At 41.1% G+C, this 25,808-nt stretch overlaps 1 protein-coding gene across 3 annotated transcripts in view; it reads left to right on the top strand.

The window, feature by feature from the left end:
* The first annotated feature begins 9,128 nt into the window (after window positions 1–9,128).
* Window positions 9,129–25,808, top strand: part of GABRB1 (gamma-aminobutyric acid type A receptor subunit beta1) — a 130,016-nt gene continuing 113,336 nt past the window's right edge. For all 3 annotated transcript variants that reach the window (XM_080590056.1, XM_080590055.1, XM_080590057.1), the window contains exons 1-3: window positions 9,129–9,960; window positions 10,034–10,125; window positions 10,229–10,296. In XM_080590056.1, coding sequence (XP_080446182.1) covers window positions 9,730–9,960; window positions 10,034–10,125; window positions 10,229–10,296 — 391 coding nt within the window. In that variant the 5' untranslated portion in view covers window positions 9,129–9,729. The remainder of the gene's footprint in view (window positions 9,961–10,033; window positions 10,126–10,228; window positions 10,297–25,808) is intronic.

Below are 25,808 nucleotides of genomic sequence, written 5' to 3'. Positions count from 1 at the left end.
AATCAATTCATTATTGTAATTATTAAATTCCCAAAGCATAATACACTTAAAAACAGAAGTAATTTTATAGCTCAGTTACTTTTTATGTTTAAAGAAGGACACTTCAGTTCCTTTCCCAGCTCTCCCACTGATTTCTGTGACCTTGGATAAGTCATTTAGGCCAAATCTTCCCAATAGGAGTAGCTAATATTAAGTGCATAAACGCATATGAAGGCTTTTACAAGTAGGAGTGACCCAGATCTTGTGAAGACCAAATACCCAAATCTGCATTTAAAATTTTGATCCACAGACCTGCGTGTATGAATTTTTTGTTCTGTAAATCATGGATAAGGCTTGCATATGTCGCAGGGATGTTTGAAGTATTAATTAGTTCAAATGCGTGCAGTGGCTTAAAAATGTAAAATATATAAATACTAAGCATTATTATCAAATAGGTCAGTATTTAAACCATATGCACGTCCCTGTTTAGACATTTTGTCGACTTTGTGTCTCATTTGGGATGTTTAACACATAATTGGCTTTCTAAATATTTCTCTCCAGGACACAGGCATCAGAGTACGTGAGATTAACACTAAGAAATAAACACTCCTTAGCTAATACACTGTCCACATGAACAGTTCTCAGCAGTCACTCCCTGACCTATTAGCTCACTTATACATGAGAAATAAAGCACTTTCACTGTTGATGGTGAAAATGAGTGACCCAAGGGACAAAAAACGAAGCTGAATATTCTACAAAGATAAATATACGATTCCAGGGGGCAGCCTTCAAGAGATGAATGGTTTTAACAGGATGGATGAGGTCTGCACTCATAAGCACTCTTTTATCTCACAGAAAACCATTTGTGTATTTCCCCTTCCTTGTCTATTACCCCAGAGCAATACATACTCTTTTTTCTTCCAGCTCACAGCCCAAAAAGATGAACAAATCTTTTCCGATTTATGTATGATTTAGATACCAGGGTCATTTAGGTCCTGTTCCAAAACTCACTGAAACAAAGTAAAAACCTGCCTTTCACCCTGAGGATTCTGGAAAGGAACCAAAAAGCATTTTTCACTCTGGGTTCCTGAATTACTCAGTTGTTGGGTTTTTCTCTATGTTTGTAATACTTTGTTTTTGTTCAGACTCCTTTTTGTGTGTTTTTTTTGTTTTTTTAATCTATTGTACACATGTTCTGATTCCTTTACTCCTCAGCTCCCCAGCTGAGAGACTGGTAGACAATATTTTGCCTTCATCAAAGGGGGGTGGACAGGAACTTGACATGGCTGCCACTCCTTTGGCCAGCTCCTCAGATTTTCCCAACACAGAGAAAATACCAAAACACATTTTGCTGATTTTCTGAAATGGAAACCTTGATAATTTCCAGAACCTAGAGTAGGCCTTAATGTACTAGGTGAAGGGAGAGAAACTCTCTGAACCAAGGAAAAAGCCAACTAAGGAGACATTTGGCAAGACGAAAACAACAACGGAGAGCTTAAGAATATGAGAAGGACCTAAAAGTCCTCCCTTGTAGTATGAAGAAATGAAAGGGGAATGCTTCCAAGTTATAAAATAGTATAAAGTATAGTCATGTTATTTCTTTTTTTTTTTTGTCCTCTTCTGCCTGTGAAGCTAAGTCTTCTTTCAACCTCTTTTATTTCTGTCCAGAGATGGCATTAGAAAATATCTGAAGCTGACACAGTTGACATCACATAAATGCTTGCCACTACTCAGAGGAACAAGGCGTTGCTCCCCACCCTTATTTCACCCTATAAAGTTTGCTCAGTTTTCATGTTCTGCTGATTGCCCTAAAAGTGACATTGGGATGGTTCCACCCTCTGTGGTGGGCTCTTTCCCCAAATGCCTGAACAGCGAATAAACCAATAACCCTGCTGCTCAACCATTCCTCCCTCGGGCCTCTTCACCCCAGGTCATGTCATCCCTGGTGGATCTCTGACCCTGTCCCCACTTTTGTGGGGAGAGGTATCAACAGGGGCTGCACAACCAGTAGTGTCCCAATTTTGTGGTCTGGCCGAGGAACCTCTATCTCACACCTTTGCCAGTTCTCCTTCTTTTGATTTCTTTTTGTCTTCCAATTCTTCTCTTTGCACTTGCTTTAGGCTTTATTTTAGGATTCTTCATCTACTAGCTAAAAACAGCACAAATGACAGGGCGTAATCTATTTCTCAGTTTATGGACCGCTTCCAGGGACTGCTGCCAGCCCACGTGACATATATAAATCACGGATTTTAGACCTGCACCCCTGCATCAGTTAAACAGATAAGTAAAATTACTTGTTGTCTTACACTTCACTGTTGACAAAGTGACTCCCAGCTGAAGAGATTCACATGTGCTCCTTATTTCAGCAAGCAAGAAGCATATATCTCACTCGTCAAATGTGCTCCTCTGACAAGAAAGGAGAGTGCAAGCAGCTGTTGTGTAGGACTATTGCATTTGTTAAATTTATGCCCACTTTGTTTTCTCCCAGCGTAGGTATGACTATACATGGTGATACATATTTAATGCTGTCATTTTCATGGCTGTAAATCTGCCTAACAGAATTCCAGAGGAATTTGCCATCAGCAAAGAAATCAGACAGCCTGTAAGTTTCCAGTCTGGCAGCTTTTATTGTCATATTTTGCTGTTGTTCTTTTAAATGTGAGAGGTGAAATGTTTTGTAAACATATTCTTGAAATATAATGCAAATTTTCATTCTTGCCACCTTTGTCCTTGGAGGCAATAGACAACCTCTATAATGAAGTGGCATTACAAAATGCCTACCTTTCATGAGCTGGGTGCAATGGCAAGAGGATAGAGAACAGTTCCTATTTGCGGTAGCTCTGCTCTGCTCTTTACTCTTTAGGGTCTTACAATATATAAGCACAGCCTCTTAAAAAAAGCAAGTACTATACAATCTTAATCAAAATATGTTTCTTTTCAACTGAAGTTGGCTGTTCGAGATGTATGTGATATTGACGGATAGTTCTCCAGTGCATTAAGGATATTTTCATATTGATCCAATTTTAAATTGGAAGACCTGGCCAATGGAAAATACCAGTGTTCAGCACCATTCTTTATCCCAAATCAGACCAAAGTTAAAAAGAATTAAAAAATAATAATATTAAAAAAAAATAAAACTGTCTTTGAGGAAAACTAGTTAGGACCTTCATTTTCCCCAGCAGTGTAGAACAGCCAGTGAGCAGGGGCTACTGGAGGTACCAAATCAGCTGGAAACTCTTTTGTTTCCATAAAAACTCAGTTTGTTTCATGGAAACTATACTTTGCATTAAAGAAAGGCAAACTATTAGTAGAGGCAGAAAGTGATGTTACCACCCTTTAGAGTATCAAGATTTCAAAAAAGATTGGAAGGGCAAGTTACCTAGCCTACCTCCTGTCTATTTTCAGAGCAAAGTTCAGCTCTTTCTCCAACCTGAACTAACCTCAAAGATAGATCTGGTTGCTCAGGGCTTTGAAAGGAATATTTTTTAATTCTAAATTTATTGAGAGTAAATAATGCAGAAGTCTATCTTTTCTCAAAGAAAAGTTCATTTTGATTAAGTATTTTCTTTCTTCTTCCTGATGAAGGAACTCTTTGATCAACGTGCTTATGAATCTCCATGTGAAAATATCCCCAGAAAAGTTGCTTCTGTGACTGAATTCAGCTATCCTGTCTCCTTATTGCTGGAAGCAAACAAGCTAGGCTCTTATTTACATGAGTCACAGATTCATAAGCATCTGTATGTAGTGAGCGCATCACAACAGTGAAATGGGACAAAGAGAGACATTGCATTCTAGTGGCCCAGTGTGGTAAAATACTTCTGTTAAGAAGAAAAGTTGTATTTCTCTATTCACTGCATTTAAAATGGTATATTTAACCTGACAATTTAAGTAGAGTTTTGCTGTGAGCTGCTTCAGAAGGTGACACAAAAGCAAAGCTAGAGAAAATTAATTCCATTTATCAGAAAAAATAATCTCTGGGCCATTATAGTAACAGTGTTTCATTTCTACAAAAAATTACCCATACAAATAAAGACAGGACCGGGCCTAAAAACCATTGAAGCAAAGGTCTCAATCCTACAAATATGTACACAGCTTTCTGCAGTATGAATCAATCTGTTAAAATAAAGGGAGCTGCTCACAACAAAAAGGTGTATGGGCACTCAATTTCTACAGGTGAGTTTGCACATCAGGTACCAACTCTTTCTGTTGTGTTTCTGACATCTCACCAGCACTGAAAAACCTCGGCTTTGGGGAACCATGTAAAAGAACGTACCTGAAACACTTTTTAACAGGAATTGTAACAATATCACCCATCATACTTCTCCCTGTTCTTTAATTTCTCCTTAAAACCTACCTCTGCAGTGCTGTCTATAACTGCCTGTCTTTTTTTGGTGACGCTAAAGACTACTGGCTACTTGTAGGTAACATGCCCATTTAAGGCCATCGAACTACGCAAATGCATACAGATTAACTGCTGCATGCACCTCCTTCATGTCTATGTCAACACTTGTTGAATGTCTTCCTAACTTATCCTGGGTGGCTTGTTTTCTGAAGTCAGAATTGTCTTTTTTATTAATCTCTATAGCATCTGACAAAGTCCTTAGTCTCCAAACTCTACACTTGATGCTCTTGAGATAGCATCAGCAGAATTGCTTCTTGCAGGTAGCAAGGAGGGGGGCCATGAAAATGTACTGACGGCGGGGTTTGGGCATTAGACATGCAGTACTGGACTAGCGTGCCTCCAGAGGATGCAATGTTAAGGATGTGGAATGAATGTAATAGACATACGGCTGGGAGATCTGAAAAGGGACTTCAAATAAGCATTACAGATGTTTATCTGAAATGATTAAAGACTCCCTAAATTATTCTGGCTGGAGATATTGCAGGACAAATAGATCCCTACAGTTCTTATTCTATATTTCCTTCTCACTTTGATTATTAAAGGTGAATAACTACAATTCACAGTCTGAAGATCCCAGGATAAAATGCAAATTTACTGTGTCACTCCACAGCTCTTCTCAGTCGCTTTCCTGGTGCACTGAAATCCCCAAAGCACACTAAATGTACCTTCAGCTTGCTATTTTCTGCCATCCAGGAAGACAGCTCACAAGCCACATCTGACTCAAGGGATTACTGTGGGTATAAAATGACAATAGCATTATCACTAAGCAGATGAAACGTGTGACCTATTTTGTTACCTACCTTTTTAAGTATAAATAATAACTTTTTTTTTTACCTGCATATGTAATCATTTCACAGTTCCTAGATTCCATTTCATAGTATTCAAGCCCATTTACCTTAACTTTTATAAATTTGAAAATTTGATCTAAAATTTTGAATACACTTTATCAGTACAATTACTGAAAAAGGACACTTGCTGAGTGCCAAATAAGAAAAAATGTATATCCATCCTAACTCTCATTTTTCTTTTACATGGGGGGTATGCAATATGACAAGCCACACAGCCAAGCAACCAGTGGGGTGCAGATGTCTGACAATGAATAATCCAAAGAGCCTGAGCTCTGTTTTGCCTTGTTTTCTGTGCACGCTGTTTCACTGTCATGCAGTTTTGCTAATTAATGATGCTGCTTGCACACTTAACACCAGTCCTGCTTTCACGCAGTAGTTCTCCCCACTGACTGAAGAACTGCAAGTCTGGTTAACGACAGGGTTTTTCAGTATCCCAGTTCTGCAAGTCCCTATTTCCAATTACTCAAACCAGTCAGCATTACAAATATCAGCCTTCAGAGTCTTTATCTCCACATACGAAGAGCACAGATCTACTTCTCTCCATTTTGAGCAGAATCAAGGATACACACCTGCCCTCATCCTATATTTAACAAGACAAGGCACAAAATACCACTAGAGAGTGGTACTTAATTATTGTAATCAATGCTTTTGCAATGTTATTTTCCCTAGTTTCATTAAAAGTCGTGATCTTCCTCACTACAGAATCCAACTAGTGGGAAACAAGAAGATTTCCCTTTTTTTTTTCAGTGATCTCACATTCTTTTTAAGCAGCCAATATTGTCTAAGCAGGACATTGTCTTTTTACTGTGTGCACTTTCTGATTTCCATGTGACAATGATCGCTGCAAAAAATGAGCTTTAATTAACTGGAAACATTTCTTTGTGTGGGAAAAAAATGTTTCCTCCTGAAAGTTTTTGCACAATAAAAGTGAAAAATGAATATACAATTGGCCCAGGGAGGCTTTATAAATTACTCTGTGAGATTTTATTATTTGTGTTGCTTCTAGTAAGCAAACAACATGTCTCAGAAGATGCAAAAGAAAAAGAAAAAAGTTAAAACTAGTGGATCTCAATTGTTTCACATTGCTGGTGCTTATATATGCTTATCAAGACAAAAGTTTTCCCCACTCAGAAAGTCTGTTTCAACTAACACAGCCCAGAAAGAATTTCCAAAAGATCTTATTCCCAAAATTTGTGTCTATATCATAGACACTATCAGTACTAAGCCCACAGCGGAAATGAGTGGGAGAGGAATTTGCCATTATCGTTAGAAGTAAATTATCATTAATTATCATTAATTGGGGAGGAGGTGGGCAGGCCGGGAGCATCAGGAAGTCAGAGAAGTAGACCAACTGGTGGAATCATATTCTACTGTCCCTGAGACAGATGCATCAGCCAGCCACAACACAGGAAACGAAGGATTCCCTGCCCTCTCAGGACCTGACAGAAGGAGGGGACCAAAGAGACTGGGTGGAATAGAAGCAGGTTTCTGCTCGGGGCAGAAGGCAAATCCCCTTCCTGCCCACTTCACCTTCCCAGGTGCCCTTACACAACAGCTACAAGGCTGCGGAACTTGATGGACAGGCACACAACGATGTGGATGAAGGTCCATCCAGGTTGGAGGGGCTGCCTAAGGCAATTAAGGCAATTAGCCTACCTCCTGTACCATGACCACCTCCATCACGAAAAAGAAAAAAAAAAAAAAAAAAGGGGGGGGGTTGTTGTCATAGGTGACTCCCTTCTGAGGGGAACAGAGGGCCTGATATGCTGATCAGACCCAACCCATAGGGACGTCTGCTGCCTCCCTGGGGCCCGGGTGAGAGATGTTACTAGAAAAGTCTGGTACGCCCTCTGATTGCTGTCCATTATTGTTTTTTGATGTCAGCAGGAATGCAGTAGCCAAGAGAAGTCCAAAGGCAATCAAAAGGGACTTCAGAGTATTGGGGCAATTGGTTAAAGGATGAAGTGCACAGGTAGGGTTTTCCTCTATCCTTCCAGTAGCCGGAACAATATTGAGAGGAATAGGCAGGCCCAGTTGATCAATACATAGCTGGTGTCACTGGCAGAAGACCCTGCCGAGAGATTTTGACCAATTAGAGGGCTGGGCAATCACCATCCACATGAAGAGCAAGCGCTGGATTCTGCACCTGGAATGGAACAACCCTGGCTATACATACAGACTCGGGGACAAAAGGCTGGATAGCAGCCCCGCAGAAAGGGATTTGGGGGTTTTGGTCAACAGCAAGTTGAATGAGTACCATCAGTGTGCCCTGGCAGCCAGGAGGGCCAACCGTACCCTGGGGCGCATCAGGCCCAGCACTGCCATCTGGGAAAGGGAAGGGATTGTCCTGCTGTGCTCTGCGCTGGTGCGGCCTCACCTCGAGCACTGTGTGCAGTTTGGGGCACCACAATATAAAAAGGACATAAAACGATAAGAGTGTGTCCAAAGGAGGGCTACAAAGATGGTGGAGTGTCTAGAGGGCAAGACGTATGAGGAGCAGTTGAGGTTACTTTGTTTGTGCAGTCCAGAGCAGAGCAGGCTGAGAGTAGGCCTCATGGCGGCCTGCAGCTCCCTCACGAGGGGAGCGGAGGGGCAGGTGCTGAGCTCTGCTCTCTGGGGACAGCAACAGGACCCGAGGGAACAGCAAGGAAGCATTCAAAAGGCAGGTCCCCATCACGTTGCCATGATCCACCCCAAGGGGCAAAACGAATCCTTCTCACTGCCCCTGCAACGCCATGCAGCTCCTCTGTTGTGCGGTTATTCACAGTCCCACATAAACCTCTTTGTTTTCAACCCCCAACCACTAGGGGATCTTTCCAGCATTCTGTCCACTCAGCAGGATATTTGCAGTTGTTTCAAGATCCCAGTTTAGAGCACAGATGTCCCAAGATAAGCTCCAGAAGCACACCTAGCACATTTCAACCACTAACAGGCATTCAGTCTAGACTACTGCTAGTCTGAGTACGGCAGCCTTAAAATTTACAGAGAAGAAAGAATTCATATAGAATAAACTCCTGTGCTCATGCCTTATGACAGATTTTGGAAAACCAAACAGAGCAGCAGTCTCCCTTTTATACAGGCATTTCTGACTTTCGCATGGCTTATGACAAAGTTAAAATTATTTTCAACAGATAGTGCAGCAAACCATCAAGAAGTAAAAAAGGATTCTCAAGTCCCATGGAAAATCCTCATTTAGTGCTTCAAAGGAGCCAGGTAACTTTGTTACGATTATGTTTGATGTAACTCTGCATAAAAAAGATACCTTTTTGTATGTGTCTTTGGGCAGATGTTTTTATTTATTTATTTATTTATTTATTGAAGTGCTATCTATTCCAGCAGCTCCAATTATTCTTGAACACTACTAAAATACGTTAATCCTGATTAGAAAATTTTAAACTCTTTCAAAACCGCAATGCCAAAGTACAAGTTGAGCTGGGAGATCATATTTTTCAGAAACTAAGGACTAAAAAAAGGAGGAAAAGAATGATATGTTAAGTGTAGAAGACCTGAAAGCCAACTGAAAATACTCATTCCACCTGCAATAAGCCAAGAGTAAAATATGTATTTTCACAAACTTGTACTGTCATGGTTTTGAGAAGCAGCTGTGAGGGTAAAATGCTCCTGTGGCAGTCTTACAGGAAGCATGTTGTGCTCCTTCCCAAGTAACAAATTTTCATAGAACACTAGATTTTATTTCACAAACTCTGTATTTCAATATGCCTGCATTCTCCTAATATCGTTGCACATTTCAACCACAAGATCATCACCAATATCTGTCCTTCTGCAGAAGTAAGTCTGTGTGACAACGTAGGAGCCTCACAAACGTGGAATACATATTCCCAGGTCACTGAGCACAGGGCTGCCTAGTGCACAGATGAAAGGCGTAGAATTGGAAAGGGATAAATGTTATCTCTGCTGAGCTGCTGTGCAGGGAAATGGAACAGCACCAGCAAGGGCACTGAGTGCCCACTGGACGCCAGTTACCCTGTGTGTCATATCACTTGCCAGAAGCAAGGGTACACAAGGCCGTAGGTTCACAGCACCTTTTAAAAAACACAAGATCAATGACTTTGGCTGAAAAAGATCGCTGACACGTTGCAACCGACTTTATATGCCACCCTTAGTACTTCGGGGGGACCACTCCAATGACAGGTATCACGAAGCAAAGGGAGACAGATGTGTAACTACGACTCCAGCCCTCACAAATAGGTGAAGTACGCGCATCACCCTGCCATGTAATTCCCTTCAGATGCACTGACAGCCTTTCGTGTCACCTTTCGTGTCACCTTTCGTGTCACCTTAGCATCACAGTGAGCTCTCCACAGAACTGCCCCCCCCGCTCCCTCTCGCTGCGGCTGCCCACGCAGACCCCCGAGCCCACCTCCCCTTCCCCCGGGGGTGGGCGACCACGTGTGGCGGCCGCTCTGGGACCCCCGCCGGGCTCGCTCCTCCTCGGCGGGCATCCAGCCCCGCTCCGGCCCCGCCGTGCCGGCGGCCCCCATGACGGGCAGCGGGGCGGCCGGGGGCTCCGCGCATGCGTTGGGCCGGCGGGACGTGGTGCTCCGCTCCGCTCCGCTCCGCTCCAACTTGCAGCCCGCGGCTCGGCCCCCGGCAAGGCGGCGGTGGCAGGGGAGCTGCTGGGGCCGGGATGAGGGCGGTGAGGCGAGGCGGCCCGCGGGCCCTGTGGCAGCCGCTGGTGCTGGTGCTGGCCGTGGCGTGCGCGGCGCGCAGGTGAGCGGCGGAGGGGAGCGGGCGCAGGGGCCGCCGGCCGCCTCCCTTAACGCGGCTGTGCTCCTTCCCGCAGCGCCGACGAGCCCAGCAACATGTCCTACGTGAAGGAGACGGTGGACGGGCTGCTGCACGGCTACGACATCCGCCTCAGGCCCGACTTCGGAGGTGAGCCGCCCGCGCTCCCCGCGCCCCGGCCCCGCTGCCCGGGCCCCCCCCCGCCTAACCCCGGCTCCCGCATCCCCTTCCCTCCCTTCTCCCTTCCCCGCAGGGCCGCCCGTCGGTGTGGGCATGCGGATAGAGATCGCCAGCATCGACGTCGTGTCCGAAGTCAACATGGTGAGTGAGCCAAGGGCGACCACTCGCCCCCGGGTCGGCACCTGCACCCACAGGGGGCTGTGCCCGAGGGAGAGGGAGAGCAAATCCTGCAAAGCAGCCGGGCACGTCGGGGGTACAAGGAAAAGTTATCTGTGCTCTTGGCACAGCGTTCGCATGTAGCGCTCCAGAAGCGCTCGCTGCCTTGCTCAGCATGCCTGCTACAGGTTTGAGGTTCTGGGTTTTGCTTGCGCTGTTTTGCTCTTTACAGTGTCAGCAGCTGTCATCGGAAACGTTGGGTTTGCCTTAGCTGTAGAGGCACATGACAGATTTGTGTGATTTTTTTTTTTTTTAATGTCAAATGATTTAAAGTTAGACAACTCATATTGCAAGCTAAAGGCATTGAATAAAAGCATCAAAAAGTAAAGAATGTGCAGCTTCTACAAAGCACTCATTCCTGTAGAAGAAAAAAGTATTGTAGATTAAATACTTGACGATGTTCCCTATCCAACTATCAAAATTAGAAAAGTCCCCTAGCTACAGGTGGGAAACGTATGGCGTTTGATTTCAGTTCTGCTGCTGAAAGGAGCGCTGCTAGACATGCAGGCTCGAAGAAAAAAAAAAATGTCTGTACACTGCTTGCCTCGTTTGACAGTCTTTTCCCAGAAGAAACTGAAAAATCAGGTACAACTTTGAACATTTTACAGAATCATGCTGGATTAGCATGCACCCCAGGCATTTTGCTCTCACTGTCTTTTCTTGTACTGGGTCTCATGAAACTCTAAGATGCGTTGTTTACATAGGGGAGTGCTTATTTGGCTAAAAGAAGCTTAAAACCTTGCATTTCCATGCTGATCAGTTTATTTCACTAAAAAAAAAAAAAAAGATATTTGTCCATTCAAAGTAATTTACTTGTGTTTTTTTTCCCTTGTATATTACAGTTAATAGTTGTCACTCAAAACTGATGAAGAGAGTTTGTTTCCCTCTTCATATTTACTTTTTTCTGTTGTTTGCTGTACAAGCACAGTTCCTATTTGCATGTAACTGCTATATTTGTTAGGATTGCGCCTAGGAGAGTTGGGAGGAGAAGATATTTGTCACTTTGCATGTAGCATACCAGTCTTAAGTTTCAGCTCCTGGAGTTCCTGTTGCTGCTTTGTACTTTCAGGGAGGACACAATAGGGACTGTGCAGATGAGGCAGAGAAAGCAGAACATAGATCTTCTCTATATCAAAATAGTTAAAGAATAGATTATCTCCAAACTGTTTCTACCACCCTGTAGCAGGATCACTGCTTCTACAAAGCAATGTGCCCTGGAAAAGCCAAATACCACAAACATCATCACCAAAATACCTTCTCTGAAAGGTCCAGAATATATCTCACAAAGTTTCAACACCTGAAATCCTGTTAATTCAAAGGGGAGTGGATGTGACAGTTTCCAGTGGAAGTGCATTAATTGCATTGGATTAATTGCACTGGTATTAATTGCATTGGATTGCATTGTGGTTTGCATTGCATTGCATTGCATTGCATTGGCTTGCAGCATTTCTGCCTAGCTCTGACAGATCCAACATGCAACTTCCTGCACCCTTCCAGTTCTTGCACAGCCCGTGGTAAAGTGTAATTTGAACCTTCTAGTTTCTAATCAAGTGAATTTGCATGCTAGATGGATTTGGCAACTCACCACGTGCTGGGGGGGGGGGGCACTTGACTTAAGACTGGTCAAAAAAGTGACAAGGTGTTTTAATTTCCTAAAACGACGCATCTGCACAGTGGAATGAAGCAACCATTCCCAGGTATAGCCAAAAACTGGTACCTTAAGGTAAAATATGGGAGAAAAACAGTCCCCATTTGGAATCAGTCTAAAAGGGGTCACCCATATCACCTGTACTACATTCATACCATGTCTGCAGTGTTATTTGTCACAAGGTCTTTATTGTCTTGTCAGAGACCATTGTATAGTCTTTTTTTGGGCAATGATCAGTAACCTCATCCATCATTGCAGAAATTAGGGGATTGCCATGTCAGCTTAAGAGTAACATTCCTGCCTAGTGACATAATGCCTTATTCTAGTATTTTTTTTTTCTGAGAAAAAGAGCTTTGAAGGGTTGCAGCAACCTGTGAATCTTTTAGCTTTTCATCTTTCCTTTTAAACTCGTGTCTTGTAGATTTTTTTTTTCTCTCCTTAGTAAGAGGAGTAAGAGGTACCATTCTATTCAGTCAGTCTCACCTAGGAGGAGTGGAGGCAGTTCTCTCATCCCTTGGCTCTCCTCAGGAATGTGAAACCTTATTTCCAGAATGGCAGAAGCAGCTATTCCAAATCTTGGTACCCACTGGTGAGGTTAAACTTTCTATTTCAGTTTCAGTGCTGAAATAAGAGTAAAGTTCTTTTTGGTTGGTTGGTTGGTTGGTTGGTTGGTTTTGTTTTTTTATATCTCTGTACTCCTTCAGTGTGTTAGATGAGAATTTGTCCCGGCTGTAGGCTGTCCACCAAGTTAACAGGCAGATTTGTATGTCTGAGTAAATTCAGTCATCAGGGAAAAAAGTTGAAATATAAACAACGGAACAATTGTGAATTCTGTGAAAACCATCCGTAATAACTGTCTCCTCAAGCAGCTTGTTTAGTTGTTATGGCTTCTTCAAATATGCTAGGTTATTATGAATATGCTCAATTAATTAGTAAAAACTCACAAAGCCTTGAAGTCAACCACTCTTGCAATTTCCCCTAAGTACTCAGGCTTCATCTGTTCAGCTCTTTAAACGGCATTGTTTTATAACTGTTTGGTAGTTCAACAATACTGTATTGAGCTGCCATAGCAACTTCTACAGAAAGATTAATTGAAGCAGTCATTCTCATGACACCTATGTTTGGCATCGGATACGTTGTCGTATATTGATTTTTGCAGGTAATAAGCTGAAGAGCTTGTCATACATTGAACAAGCAGAAGAAGTAGAATGTAAACGTTGTAATGACTGTTGCCCTGTTCTAATCATACCTTCTTCCTAATACACCATAAGTTTTAATCTGTTTCCATCAGATTTTCACATCCTTGCTACAGTAATTGGAATTTACAAAGCATTCACTTCCAAAGGTACAAGGTGACTCTTCTGCTTTGTCTCAATTAATGACTGTTCAGCTAATTTTCATCCATGACAGAGTTTCTTTAGAAGTATATGAGACATTTACATGAATATAAAGAGTTCATTAAGAACCATGCTATGACTAAATCTATTAAGTTTCTGTGACGTGAATTGTCTGCTTTACCATGATACCTTTACCTGATTAACAGAAGGTGCTGATTGTACATCAAGAATGAACATGGGTAGTATGATTCATGGTAGTTCCGTCAAGCTTCAGCAAGCAAGCATATGACATATTGCTATATCTACAAGGAAACAGTTGCAAAGTAACTGGGCTCCTAAAAAAAAAAGTGCACATGCAATACATGACAATCTTCTCTCTAATATGTTTTTCCTACTGAGCAGGTAGTCAAACCTTTATAATAGAGAAAAAGTAGCTGTTACGTGCTGTAAAGCTTTGAAAGCCAGTGCACACATTAAAGACCCTTTTATAGAGCAGTTGAGAGACACAAAAAATAAGCCCATTGGTTCATTTTGGGGAACTCTGTTCCTGAAGTGCCATACTGATTTTACACTGATGATGCAGATTTCGTTTATGTGATACCAGATTGCAGGTTTTATGTCCCAGCAAGAAAGAAGGAAAGAAAGTTTCATTGTTCTTTGGCAGGAGAGGTATAATCCTTTAGTTTCTCCACAACCAAAGTCTGTTTTACTGTTTTTCTCCCAAACAAGTCACAGATCTTGCAGAGAAGTAGGATCTCGTCTTTGCTCACGGTTCAGAAATCACTATCTTCTTCCCAGGGTTTCTCCTTAAGTCTACCTCTTATGCTGTCAACATACCAACCTGTTGGAAAACATTCTTGGCCCAGAAAGAATTTAGTTAGCTTAAACCACTCATATTTGCACCCTTTGGGAAAATAATAAATAAATAAGCCAACTATGTAGATTTTTTTTAATCCATTTCATGCTATACCTCCCTTTTGTATTCTGTCCCTTTATCTTTTCACTGTTATGATTATACATAAAAAACTAGACCTAGAAATAGACATTATCTTCTGGTGCATTTTTGACACCTTGGCTTATGCTCAATGATAAAGTCACGCAGTTGTGGCACAGAGTAGACCCCTGTGTCATGTATGATCCCTCACGTTGTCGTGACTGCATGACTGTGGTGGGTTTGGAGGACGAAGCATCTCCCACAGCACTAACACTCCGCAGCCCATATAATCAGACATTATTTTCTACCACACTTACTTCACTTTTCCTGGAAGCAATGTAATGCTTTTCTTTTTTCCTGCAGCCTTTATCATTGCTCTCAGGCCTACTACTGAAACACTAGCTTACATTAGAAATGAAATCCAAGAGAAGTTCACCCTCCAACATACCAGGAGGTTATAGATACGGTACCTTGGAGGCTTATAAACAGTTCACTGTCTGAAGGACTTTTTTCGTAGTTGTTTTGCATCACACGTTGCCACCATAGCAGCAAATGCATTATGGCACATTTACAACAAAATGCGCAACAGCTCCCAGAAAGATATTCATTAATGTCCAGCACAACCATTTATACAGTGGACAATTTTCAAGGTAATTCCATCTTTTCATTTTTCACTGTATATTCTCAGACACAATTATGTATATCACCATGTTACCATATTGTAGTAAATCCTCAGTATTATTTTGTTGAGGATAAATTAATGTTTTGTATTAGTAAAGAGAGAAATCAAGGCATTCGAGTGAAATACACAGTAGCTTTGTGCCCCAGTTTCAGCCCTCCCAGGGCTGTTGGTCCCAGGCAGTGCTGGGGTTTAAAGCCTCAAGCTGGGTAAGGTTTAGAACCACTAGAAGTTTACCCATTACTCCTGGCCAGCCAGCGCTCATGCATTAGATCCCAGCTTTAGTAACAATAGAGAGACTTACGTGTATGGGTGCAGGCTATCTTAAGGCACTTTTTGCAGGTTAAGCTGTGTTTATAGACTTTGCCAGAGTTTCACACATCATCTTGTCCGTCAGTTGATTGGCTGGGTTAAGTGTCTGAGAAAGCAGCGTGTTGGCTATTGTGAATGTCAGTATGGGAATTCAGCTCTCTTGTGGAGAGTTTAGGACCCAAATTAGCATCAAGAACCCCGTTTCCATAGCTCTTTGCATCACAGCAGCCAAGTCTCCTTTATTTGAATCTTAAGTCTGGTACCTGGAGAACTAGAAAGTCAAATTCCTTCAGCTCAGCCCATAAGGCAACAGAAGTGATCAGGGTAGTCACAATGACAGTAAATACAGTTCCTCAGTCTAAATACGTTTGCCTGAAGATTCATATAGAGATTAAACTGATTTTGAAAAATGGCATAGAACTCAACAATTCTTAATGAAAATTAGCCTAGCTGTAGTGCAGAAGAAGGGAGAAGTACTTTTCTGTTATATAGCAACCCTCTTGAAAAGCATGAAGGACATGCAGAGGACTTGAAATGAATATTAATAGAAACATTCAGCAACTGATTTTATTTTTTCCTGCAAATGAAGAAAAACTAATCAAGTAATAATACATAAAGGTCAGATCATTTCATCACTGTCTGTTCTGAGCAGGAGTAATTATATTAACAGTGAAACATGGAATGAATGTAGAAATAGGCAGCTTGAGGTTAAGTGGCTGGGTCATGTTATTGGATGTTTTGCTGGGTTATTTTTCATTTGAATGCAGGAATAAGTGGTCCTTCAACAAAATTAACAAGTAGACAGAACGGGTAAAGTGATAACTTAAATGTTGTTTCATATGACCCAGAAAAGATAAATCTTCATTTTTTTTGAAAATCAAACTCAACTGAGACCAGCTTCAAGCAAGTATTCCAAGTTCTCTTTTTAGCCTGATGGTCATAATACTTCACAAGTTCCCTTATTTCAAGGTTTAAACAAACAAGCTATTAATGCCCTTCATAGAAAAGAAGTGATTCTTTTATTATTAGATGGGCAACTCTCCCATCTCCCTCAATTGTTTCTCTCTCTGGCCACCGTAGGTGGCTTACCCTTACTTCCTAGCATTTCTCAAGGGCTGATAAACTCAGTTCTGACCCATGTACATCATCTTTTAGCCCTGATTTTACACTTGATGCCACAAGGCATCCTGACACATCTGTAGTCCAGCCAGATAATATAACTCATGTGGAGCCTGCATTTGTGAAGACAAAAGATAAGATGGTCACACTTCCCATTTGTTTAAAACATATTTCAAGAATACAGCCATACAACACAATTTTTTAACATTTTTTGGTAAGCAGCTTCTTTCCTTCTTGTTTCTCCTGACCCTGGAGTAAAAAATAAGATAAAATAAAATAAATAAAATAAAATAAAATAAAATAAAATAAAATAAAATAAACAATAAGTCTGAAATACAGTGCTATTACTGTGATGAACTGTCAGAAATACCTGGAAAGGAAAGGACCACATGATTTCTTAATCATTCCCCCAAACACTTCTGCCAGGTTTGTTTCCTGAAATCTACAGTTAATCCTATCACAATGGGACCTGCAATGAGACGTGACTTCCAGTTATGTGGATGAAAAAATCCAGGGTTTTGCCAAGCATGCCCTGTTTTGTGCATCTGCATCAATGTGCCTGTGCTGTGACCACTGAAAACTTCCAGACTGGGGGTCTGTTAGCCTGTACAAACCCCACAGTTCAGTAGCACAAACATTTTGAGAACGTTCAGGGTCCCAAATGATTCTTTAGTAACAGAATGGTCAACAATTCACACAAAGGACCCATTCCCCAAAATTATCCTTTTCCCAAAAAGAGAAAAATACCTCCATAAAATTCAGAGTTTTTCCAGGAATGTGAAAAATGTTTTTTTTTGTGTGGGTGGGTGTGGTTGTGTAGGCAGGTAGGTAGGACGGGGCAGGGGGCTTAATTAAAAGTTTGTATTTGTATTTTCCCCATTTTCATTGCCTTTTTATTTCTGAATCTGGAAAGGTGAGAATATCAGAAACTCCCACAGTGAACATTTGTCTTCATAAGGAGATTTAAGGGACGCTTTTCAAATGGCTGCAAAACTTAGTGATTTTTTTTTTATTGGCTTTACTTCGTACTTTATGCCTGAAGAGTTTTTTGTAATTCTTCTAGACTGTTTTCATAAATTCTCTTCCAACTGCAGTTCAGGAAAGACCTGGAGTTAAAGCCGTGCACCCAGAAGAAGGAACAGTCACACCACCAATTCTCCCTGAGCTGTGAAAAGATCTTCACCCTCAGGTAGCACCGAAAAGACTTGCTCCTTTTCTCAGGATGCCAAGTAGTCTGAGACAACAGCTGAAACTGTTAAATCAAACCCAGGGATTTCCATCATTCAGCAGCATCCCCAGCTGCTGTGTTTTATGGGGTGCTGTATTCCAAACAGCAGCAGCTGCTGAGAAGAGTTCTCTGCGATGTCTTATTCCCCATATCTGCATAACCTGTATTTTAAAACATCAATGAAGCCTGAGAAACTGACTATAAGGGCTTCTCTCAGGTGGTGAAAGAGTCCAAGATGACTTCCAGAAAGATTTTATACTTTAATGCTCTTTAAGACTCCTTGTTTTCTTCAAGAAAAAGAATTCTGAATCTAAAGGTATGCACCTTTGTGCTTGTAGAATTCCTCTTCCCTCACATGAAATACTGCCTGTAACACTGGCAGTGCTCCAGAAAGTGTATTAAAATGAAATTACTTCTACCCCAAAGGCAAGACTGCTGCAAATATGTTCAGAAGGAAATCTGTAGTAGTAGTCTGAATAATCTAGCGGAATAACACCAGATAATGCAGTTTGTTTCAACCTTTCGCTAAGCACTAGCTCTGTATTAAGATTTACATGGGCTGGAGAAGGTAGATTTGATTTTTTTGTGTATCAAGCTTGACAATGTCCTTTCAAGAGTAAAAGGCTGGTTTTGGCCAAAGCAGTGTTACACTGATTTGCTCCATCCTCTGCTGGGGCGAATCCTTGATTGCTTGTGTTATGTCGTGAACAGGGAAAAGGTAGTCTAAAAGACACAAAGGCAGCTTCTAGAAAGTTGTATTATCACACAGACATCCACCTCATAGCAAGAGTGAGTTGTAAGGTTTTAAATACTGTAGATTGCATAGTTTCAAAGCAAAGATTAATGGTTTCAGACTGCCAAACTTAATTAAAGGTTGGAATAAATGTTCTCCATTAAGATTCATCAATCCATTTGGCTGAGATTGAAGAATTTCACTCGTGTCTTTTTAAATTGTCTATAGAAAAAAATGAAGAGATAGCAAAGTTAAAACTGCTGAAACAGATACATGGTGTCTAAATATTGTTCAGGATCTTAATCATATTAAAAGAGGAGTGCAGTTAATTCCCCATCATAATTTTATGCTGAAGAACCTCTTAATTGCAGCTGAAGTAAAATGAGTACCAGTCAGCTGCAGGTAGATGCATTCATGCTTGTGTGTCTCAGGAGCTTTTGGGCAGCACCAGTCCCCACAAGCACTGAGGACTCTAGTCCCATCCAAGGGGACCAGATGCTGGTAGCCCCACTGGTTTTAAGGAGTATGCTCATGGATGAAATGTCTCACACCAGTAAAATTAAGCGCACGTTAGTTTTACGAGCTCAACAGTTTGTTCAGCAGTTTGTAGGAGCAATCCAGCTCTCCAGTTTACAGCATTTTTAAACCTTTGTTTCACTGCAATTTTCTGTGTAATTACTCTTCAGCATGAGCAAATAACCAAGCCTGGAATGATACCCCTTCCCCTGTGTTCTTCCATGCTGATTTATCCTTTCTTTGACCAATTTGTTTGTAAACGATTCACTCTGAATACCAATGCACTGGTCAAGGAGAGGACATAGGTGAGCTTCAAAGACTTCATAAATGTATTGCACTTCACAGGCAGTGTGCAGCTTTGTCACCGGCTTCCTGTGAAGGCAACAAAACATGGGATTAGCAGCCACCTGTAAATTACAGATATATTTTATCCACTGTGCCAGGTCTGACTAGAAAAAAAAAATGAGTAAGCTGCAAAACATCAATAAAATGCTGGGAATCAAATCTGCAATGACAGACTTCACAGGTTGTTAAATGCTGTGTGGATTCCTGCACTAATAGGAAGCAAATATAGTGTCATTGTGGTATCAATTGAAAATGAATCCTGCATAGAAATCTTTTTAGTTCTCGCTGTCAAGAGAAATGGCTTTGTTTTCCAGAAGCTCCTGAGTAGCATGTGTTACTGAGATCTCAAGGAATAACACATTCTTTCCTTTTAGTTATTCCTAGCAGAAATTCAGAGTAAGCACAAAGCAGATGGTTACAATGACCAGCATAATTCAGAAAACACAATGTAAATGCAAACAGCAAAATAGAAACCATTTCGCTCAAAGCAATTTTCCCAGCTCTTCTCACCAATACAACAATGGTCTGTGAGAGAGAGAGTTGCTCTCAGAGGAAATTTTTGCACTAGATCAAATTATCAGTTCATTGAGCCAATTTCAAATATGAAACTAAAAATTTTGCTTCATGCTGGAGTGTATCATCCTGATGGGATGTCTGTGTATTTTATCATGCCAATTCTGAAAACATATCATAACACAAATCTTCCACTATTTCCCTCCCAGAACCCAGTAATCCTCATAAAAATTATAAATTTTACACTGTTCTACCCTTTAGATAGCACCAGGGAAATACCACTGCCAGAGACATAATAGGGTAATGTGGTCCATGTCCAACCACTGCCCTTCTGTGAGTTTGATCTATCATATAATCAGAGATTCATTAAGGTTGGAAAAGACCTCCAAGATCATCTAGTCCAGCCATCCCCCTGACTGCTCAATCTCTCGCTGGAACAGGGATCCTTTGTAAGTGATACTGTTGTAGCTCCTAGGAGAGGGACTGCTAGGAGGAGACAGCAGTTCTGGGATGCACAGTATGAGTCGAGATTTCTCAAGAATAACATGATCCTGCACCACCATGGGCAGTGTTGGTCTTTGGACATTTTGCAGTGTGACATGGGTACAGCATTGTTACACTTCCCACTATGAAACACTGCTTATGTTTTTTTGTCTTTTTTTTTGTTTGTTTGTTTGTTTTGTACCTTCACAGTTACAGTAAGCATTCCAGGTTGTCAAATAATAGATGCTAAATAGGTTGTAAGTTATTTGTAAAGTGATTAATATTAATTCTTCTACTCATCAGCTACCTGAGAGCAGTAACAGGAATTGCAGCACTAGCAAAGAGCAGTAGAGCAGCCAGTAATGTCCTTGGTGTTAGGTGCTCATTTTTCACATCTGCAGAAGCCAAGAAGCCATAAGCAATTAAATGACAGGACAGCTCCAGAACTACCTCCTCTCAGAAGGTAACATGGGACAAGGGGCCACCTAGGAATGACCTAGGAATGCTTCTCATTGAGTTGTCCAATATAAAAATTCTTTTTTTTTTCCTCAAAACAGTGAGAGAAGGAAAGAGAAAATAGATACATATTTTTTATCTGTTCACGAGTCACTTTTTCTGTTTAGGTAATCTTTCTGCTTATAGCTATGCTCCTTCCAGAGCAGGACAGCTATCAAGCTACTATCTTATTGGAAACAAATATATTTTTGAAGATTAGATATTAATCTGCAGATGATTCAGACATGTATTGTTCAGGCAAGCCTATTACATGTGTTTAGTACAGGACCTGGTGGCTTCAATGCCTTTTACGCAGCTTGTGTTCTGAAATCCAGGCAACCCTGGCACTCCAGATCACATAGAACCATTGCAAGACTTGCTGCTGACAACCTGTTGGTCCAGGGAACAATGTCAGCACCTGATCTGCAGGAGATGACTGCTGGCTCAACAGGGACCCCACTGATCTCATGGCAGCTCAGCTGTCATGACAGATGGACAGTTCTTTTCACGGTTATTTAAAACAGGAATATCATGGTTTAGGTTAGTTTGTATAGGACTATATAGAGCCTCTTTCCTAAACGAATACAATGCACTCAGACATTTTATATAAATTTGTCGTTTGCTGTGTTCCCAAGGATGTTTGTGGGACTAAAAGGGAGTTTGGACTAAAGCAGGCAGCTCTGCCTTCCTCAGTTGTTGTTTGGTTGTTATGTTTTTGTTTTTTTTCTCATCCAAATGATTACAGAGATGGAGAGTTCATCACAATATTGTGGATAGGGATTAAAAAAATACAGAGCTATGTACATAACTGAAAGCATTATGAATCCACAAAACTTAGAAGGATGCATAATTTTGCCCTTATGTCCAAGCAAATGGCAAGTCAGTATTTCATATGCATTCCAGTTACAGAAGTGATCACCGTAACACTTCGCAACATTCAAGAACTCTGAAAAAGAACAAGACAAACTATTGGCAATAGCAAATCAATGTCAATTTGGAATTAATACATTTTGATTGAAATATTTTAATTCTAGTATTTAGCTATATCCATGTGCTCTTGGATCATCTTTTATAGACAGTCCGTAGAAGAAAAAATGATATATTTGAAACCTAGGTAGGGAAAAAGGGATTCTCGTTTATTAGCCATTCTTCCATTGAATATCAATTCTGAAGGACTATTCTGGAGTACATACAGTATAAAAGTACCCAGGCTACATGGTCCTTGGGTTAGTTTCCACTGAAATCCATGAGGATACATCAGTGATCAATCAAGCCAGTCTTACTCAGGCTGGTGATACTTTCCTGCAGTAATTGCATTTTCTTGCAAAACACCTAGCATTCATAAACTCAGAGCAAACTGAACTGTCCTGAACATAGGCATCAAGGAAAACTTTTCAAAATGCTGAACATCTATGCTAAAGCTGCTGAGAAGATCTAAATAGCAAACTGCAAACAAATGAAAATGAGGAAGTGAGAAAAAGCAAGAACCCTTTATAATCCTATGAATATATTCTCTGTCATTTCAGAGTCTTGTCTTGCAGAGAGCTTGGTTTTCCGTGCAGCTTTTTTACAACTTCCCCGCTGCTACATCCATCCATCCTAACCTAACATTTGAATGTTGGTGTAAGAAGTTATTCTGACAGTAATCTAAGATCTCAGTCTCCCTGGTCTGCATTGAGCCAGCTCCAGTGAAAATAAAATGAATGTGAACAGCTCACCATGCATCTTGGACCTTGTTGGAGCAAGTCCAGAGAAGGCCCATGAGGATGATCACATCGAGGCTAGAACACATCTTCTGTGAAGAGAGGCTGAGAGACCTGGGGTTGTTCAGCCTGAAGAAGAGAAGGCTGCAGGGAGGCCTTATAATGGCCTCCTGGTGCCTAAAGGGAGCCTACAGGAAAGCTGGGGAGGGCCTCGTGGTCAGGAGTGTACTGATAGAACAAGGGGTAATGGTTTTAAACTAAAAGAGGGCAGATTTAGATTATTTATAAGGAAGAAATTCTTTACCCAGAGGGTAGTGAGGCACTGGCACAGGTTGCCCAGAGAAGCTGTGGATGCCCCATCCCTGGAGGTGTTCAAGGTCAGGTTGGATGGCACTTTGGGAAACCTGATCATTATTTGCAAGGGGGGTTGGAACTAGATGATCTTTAAGGCCCCTTCCAACACAAACCATCCTATGATTCTATGATTCTTTTATTATTCACACCCACAACTACATTATCAGCATGATGTAAGCTTTAAAAGTCACAAGTGAGAATCTCTTCCATTCTCTGTATAGATGTGTGATTTTTTATTTTATTTATATATTCGTCTTTAAATAAATAAATTAGGATAAGTCTACCATTTGGGGAATTATGTGGATGTTAATTCTTCTGTGTCCCAGCAAATGTGACTGTCATTGTAACAGCGGAGCAAAGCTGTCAGGGGAGGTCACAGTTCCGTAAGAAAAGGCAGTCAGTAATTCAGCTAGCTTGGGACAGGCACAGAGAGCATTTTGGATGGCAGTGCAGAAACCTTACATTTTGGTCTGTGTTCAGCAGGAGACCGGTGCCTACAGTGGTCAAATCTTGCATTATAGAAAAAAAGACAACTGGCTGAGGGGCGAGGTCCATGGTGGAACTATAGGGTCAATTTCTGTTCCTTACACAGATTTCAGACTGTGGACATAGCAATTCCTCTGGCCCTCAGTCCCTTCTCTGTTGTCATTCCTGCCTCACAGGGATATTATGAGAATTAAATCCATTGTATGAGCATTTATTTGGACAGTGGGCAAGCTTCTGCATACTCAGATGAAAAGAAAAGGCATACAGCCTGTAGCTAAAAAAGAACATATCCCCTGTGACCAGTGATTTCAACAGAGCATCATGGCTTATGACCCAGCTGGTCTGTTCCTGCATCTCTAGAACAGTATTCTTGCGGTACTGACAGGAATTTATTTCTTACTTACCTAGTGAGAAATCCCAAGACAGCACAAGATGTTGCATGGTAATTACATTTTCCTCAGTGGGATTACTGAATGACATATTGTGATATATCAAGAGGCAACTGTGAATTTAACTTGAGTCAGCACAGTAGACTCTACCCGGTACAGTATGTTTCCAGATGAACATAGTGTGAGTGCAAGAATAAAGGGAAGTTACTGAATACCTCACAGCACCGTGCATCCTCTGTCAGCATTAGCTTTCAAAACATGCCTGGGTCTGGGCTGCCTTGGGAACACTTTGTGTATTCATTATTTGTTTAGCTTACATATTCACTTTAAGTACGTATTGTTTGCAGAATGGATTCACAGGAGAAGGTAATAACAATACTAATTTGTAAGAAGAATCAGGCATATCAAAGCACAACACTTACTGTTTCTTTTTATTTACTCTTTGATGCCACTAACTGCTTGTTTCTTAAGTAAGTAACGGGCATGGCTATTCTGTAAGTAGGCTATTTAATTTCATTAAATTTCAGTTTGCCCAGTTTTTGGGTTGTGACAACAATATGTAACAGCAGAGAATATATAACAGCAGAGGGCTCTGCTGATCATTAAAGAGGCTGGCAAATTTTCATATGTATCCCTGAAGGTCTTAATGCCTTTTGCAAGAAATTGCAAGGGTGGCATTTGGGGAGGAAGATGCAATAGTGCAAAAAGGTGGATACTGAGCTTTAGTTCCTGGATAGATAAACAGTTCACATACTTTGGTCCCAAAATATTGCTATTGATGTGCTGTAATGAGATCTGAGCATGGCAGTGCTGAATATCTTCAGTTGGTATCAGTCTTCTCACCAGGGAGGTAATGCAGGTTGCTTAAAGTGCCAGGGAGGAAAGTTTTCCTCCCTCCTCCTCTAAATAACTTGGTTGAAAGATCTTCTGTCTCTCCATTAATGCTATAATACAGTCTATGCAGATATTTCCCCTATCTCAGGAAGATAAGGTTAGTCAGTTTGAAGACCTAGAGAAAGAGCTTTTTTCTTGCTTTAGAATCTGTTACTCCTTTAATTGAAAAGAAGGAACGCTTTTTCCCCCAACAGTCCTTAACCTCATGATTCAAGCATTACCAGAGCAGTTGCACAAAGTAATTTAGAGTTCCCTGAAAGCTGTATGGATTTTAAATGTGGTTTGGCAGATAAAAGAGCTCCTCAGACTCATTCTCTTGACCATGTCTACTATACAGAGCAGTCAAAGGCAAGAGAAGGTAATACGGCTGGTGCTATGACTGGTGTGTGCCAACTGAAAATTTTCAGGTACTTGGCAAGAAATCCAAGAAACTGAGTAAACTGGCATTGTAGCTGCTAAGTATAGTGAAGTAACGAGTATAGTGAGTAACGAGACTTAAGCAAGGACAATGTGCTCAGATCCATGACAAAAATTGCTACATTTGTTAAGAGGAAAGGGTAGAAATCATAGTAAAATAAAAAAGTTTTCTTACCTAGTCCATCCACTGTGTGAGTATGATACTGCCCTACACTGGGTATTTTCTGTGCTTATTTAGTGTGAAAGACTCCAGGAAGTAAAATGGGATCATTGCTGTGCAGTCCTTCCATATCTCAGTCAGGGGATTCCTCTTGTCTCTGGGACATTGTTTCTTTCACTTCATGGCTTTATATCACATTTCCCAGTACCTGCTCCTTTCAGATAAGGGTAAGTCATTTTGTGTCCTTTGTTTTGCATCCTGTAATTCTTCTAAAATAAGTCACTTCTCACAAATTTTTCTCATGTGATATGCTTGAGCTCAGTGGCCATTTTAGTTAATTTTAAAGTTAATGAAACAGCTTGTCACGTTGCGTACACAGCCTGTGTAAGGATCTGCTGTGTGCAGACTGGAAATGCATGGTTGGCTTCTTTGCTGCTCCCTAGGTTTATTTTCACACAGGTCATAGAGAAGAGTTAACAACTCGTGAGTAATGTCATTCTTTATGTGAGTAGTCCAATTTGGAGTTACGGTTTTCACTACACATTGATGTTGGATCAGAAGCCCTTCTCACCAACACCAGTATAAACCCTGCTGGTTTTTAATACCATGAATTATATTTTATTAATTCTGTTATCTTTCCTATTTTTTTAAGTCTAAGCAATCTTAGCTAAATATACCAGCATCCTTAGCTA

This window comes from Anser brachyrhynchus (assembly GCF_964034855.1).
Source record: "Anser brachyrhynchus genome assembly, chromosome: 4".
Taxonomy (NCBI): domain Eukaryota; kingdom Metazoa; phylum Chordata; class Aves; order Anseriformes; family Anatidae; genus Anser; species Anser brachyrhynchus.
This window is presented reverse-complemented; position numbering and strand designations above follow the sequence as displayed.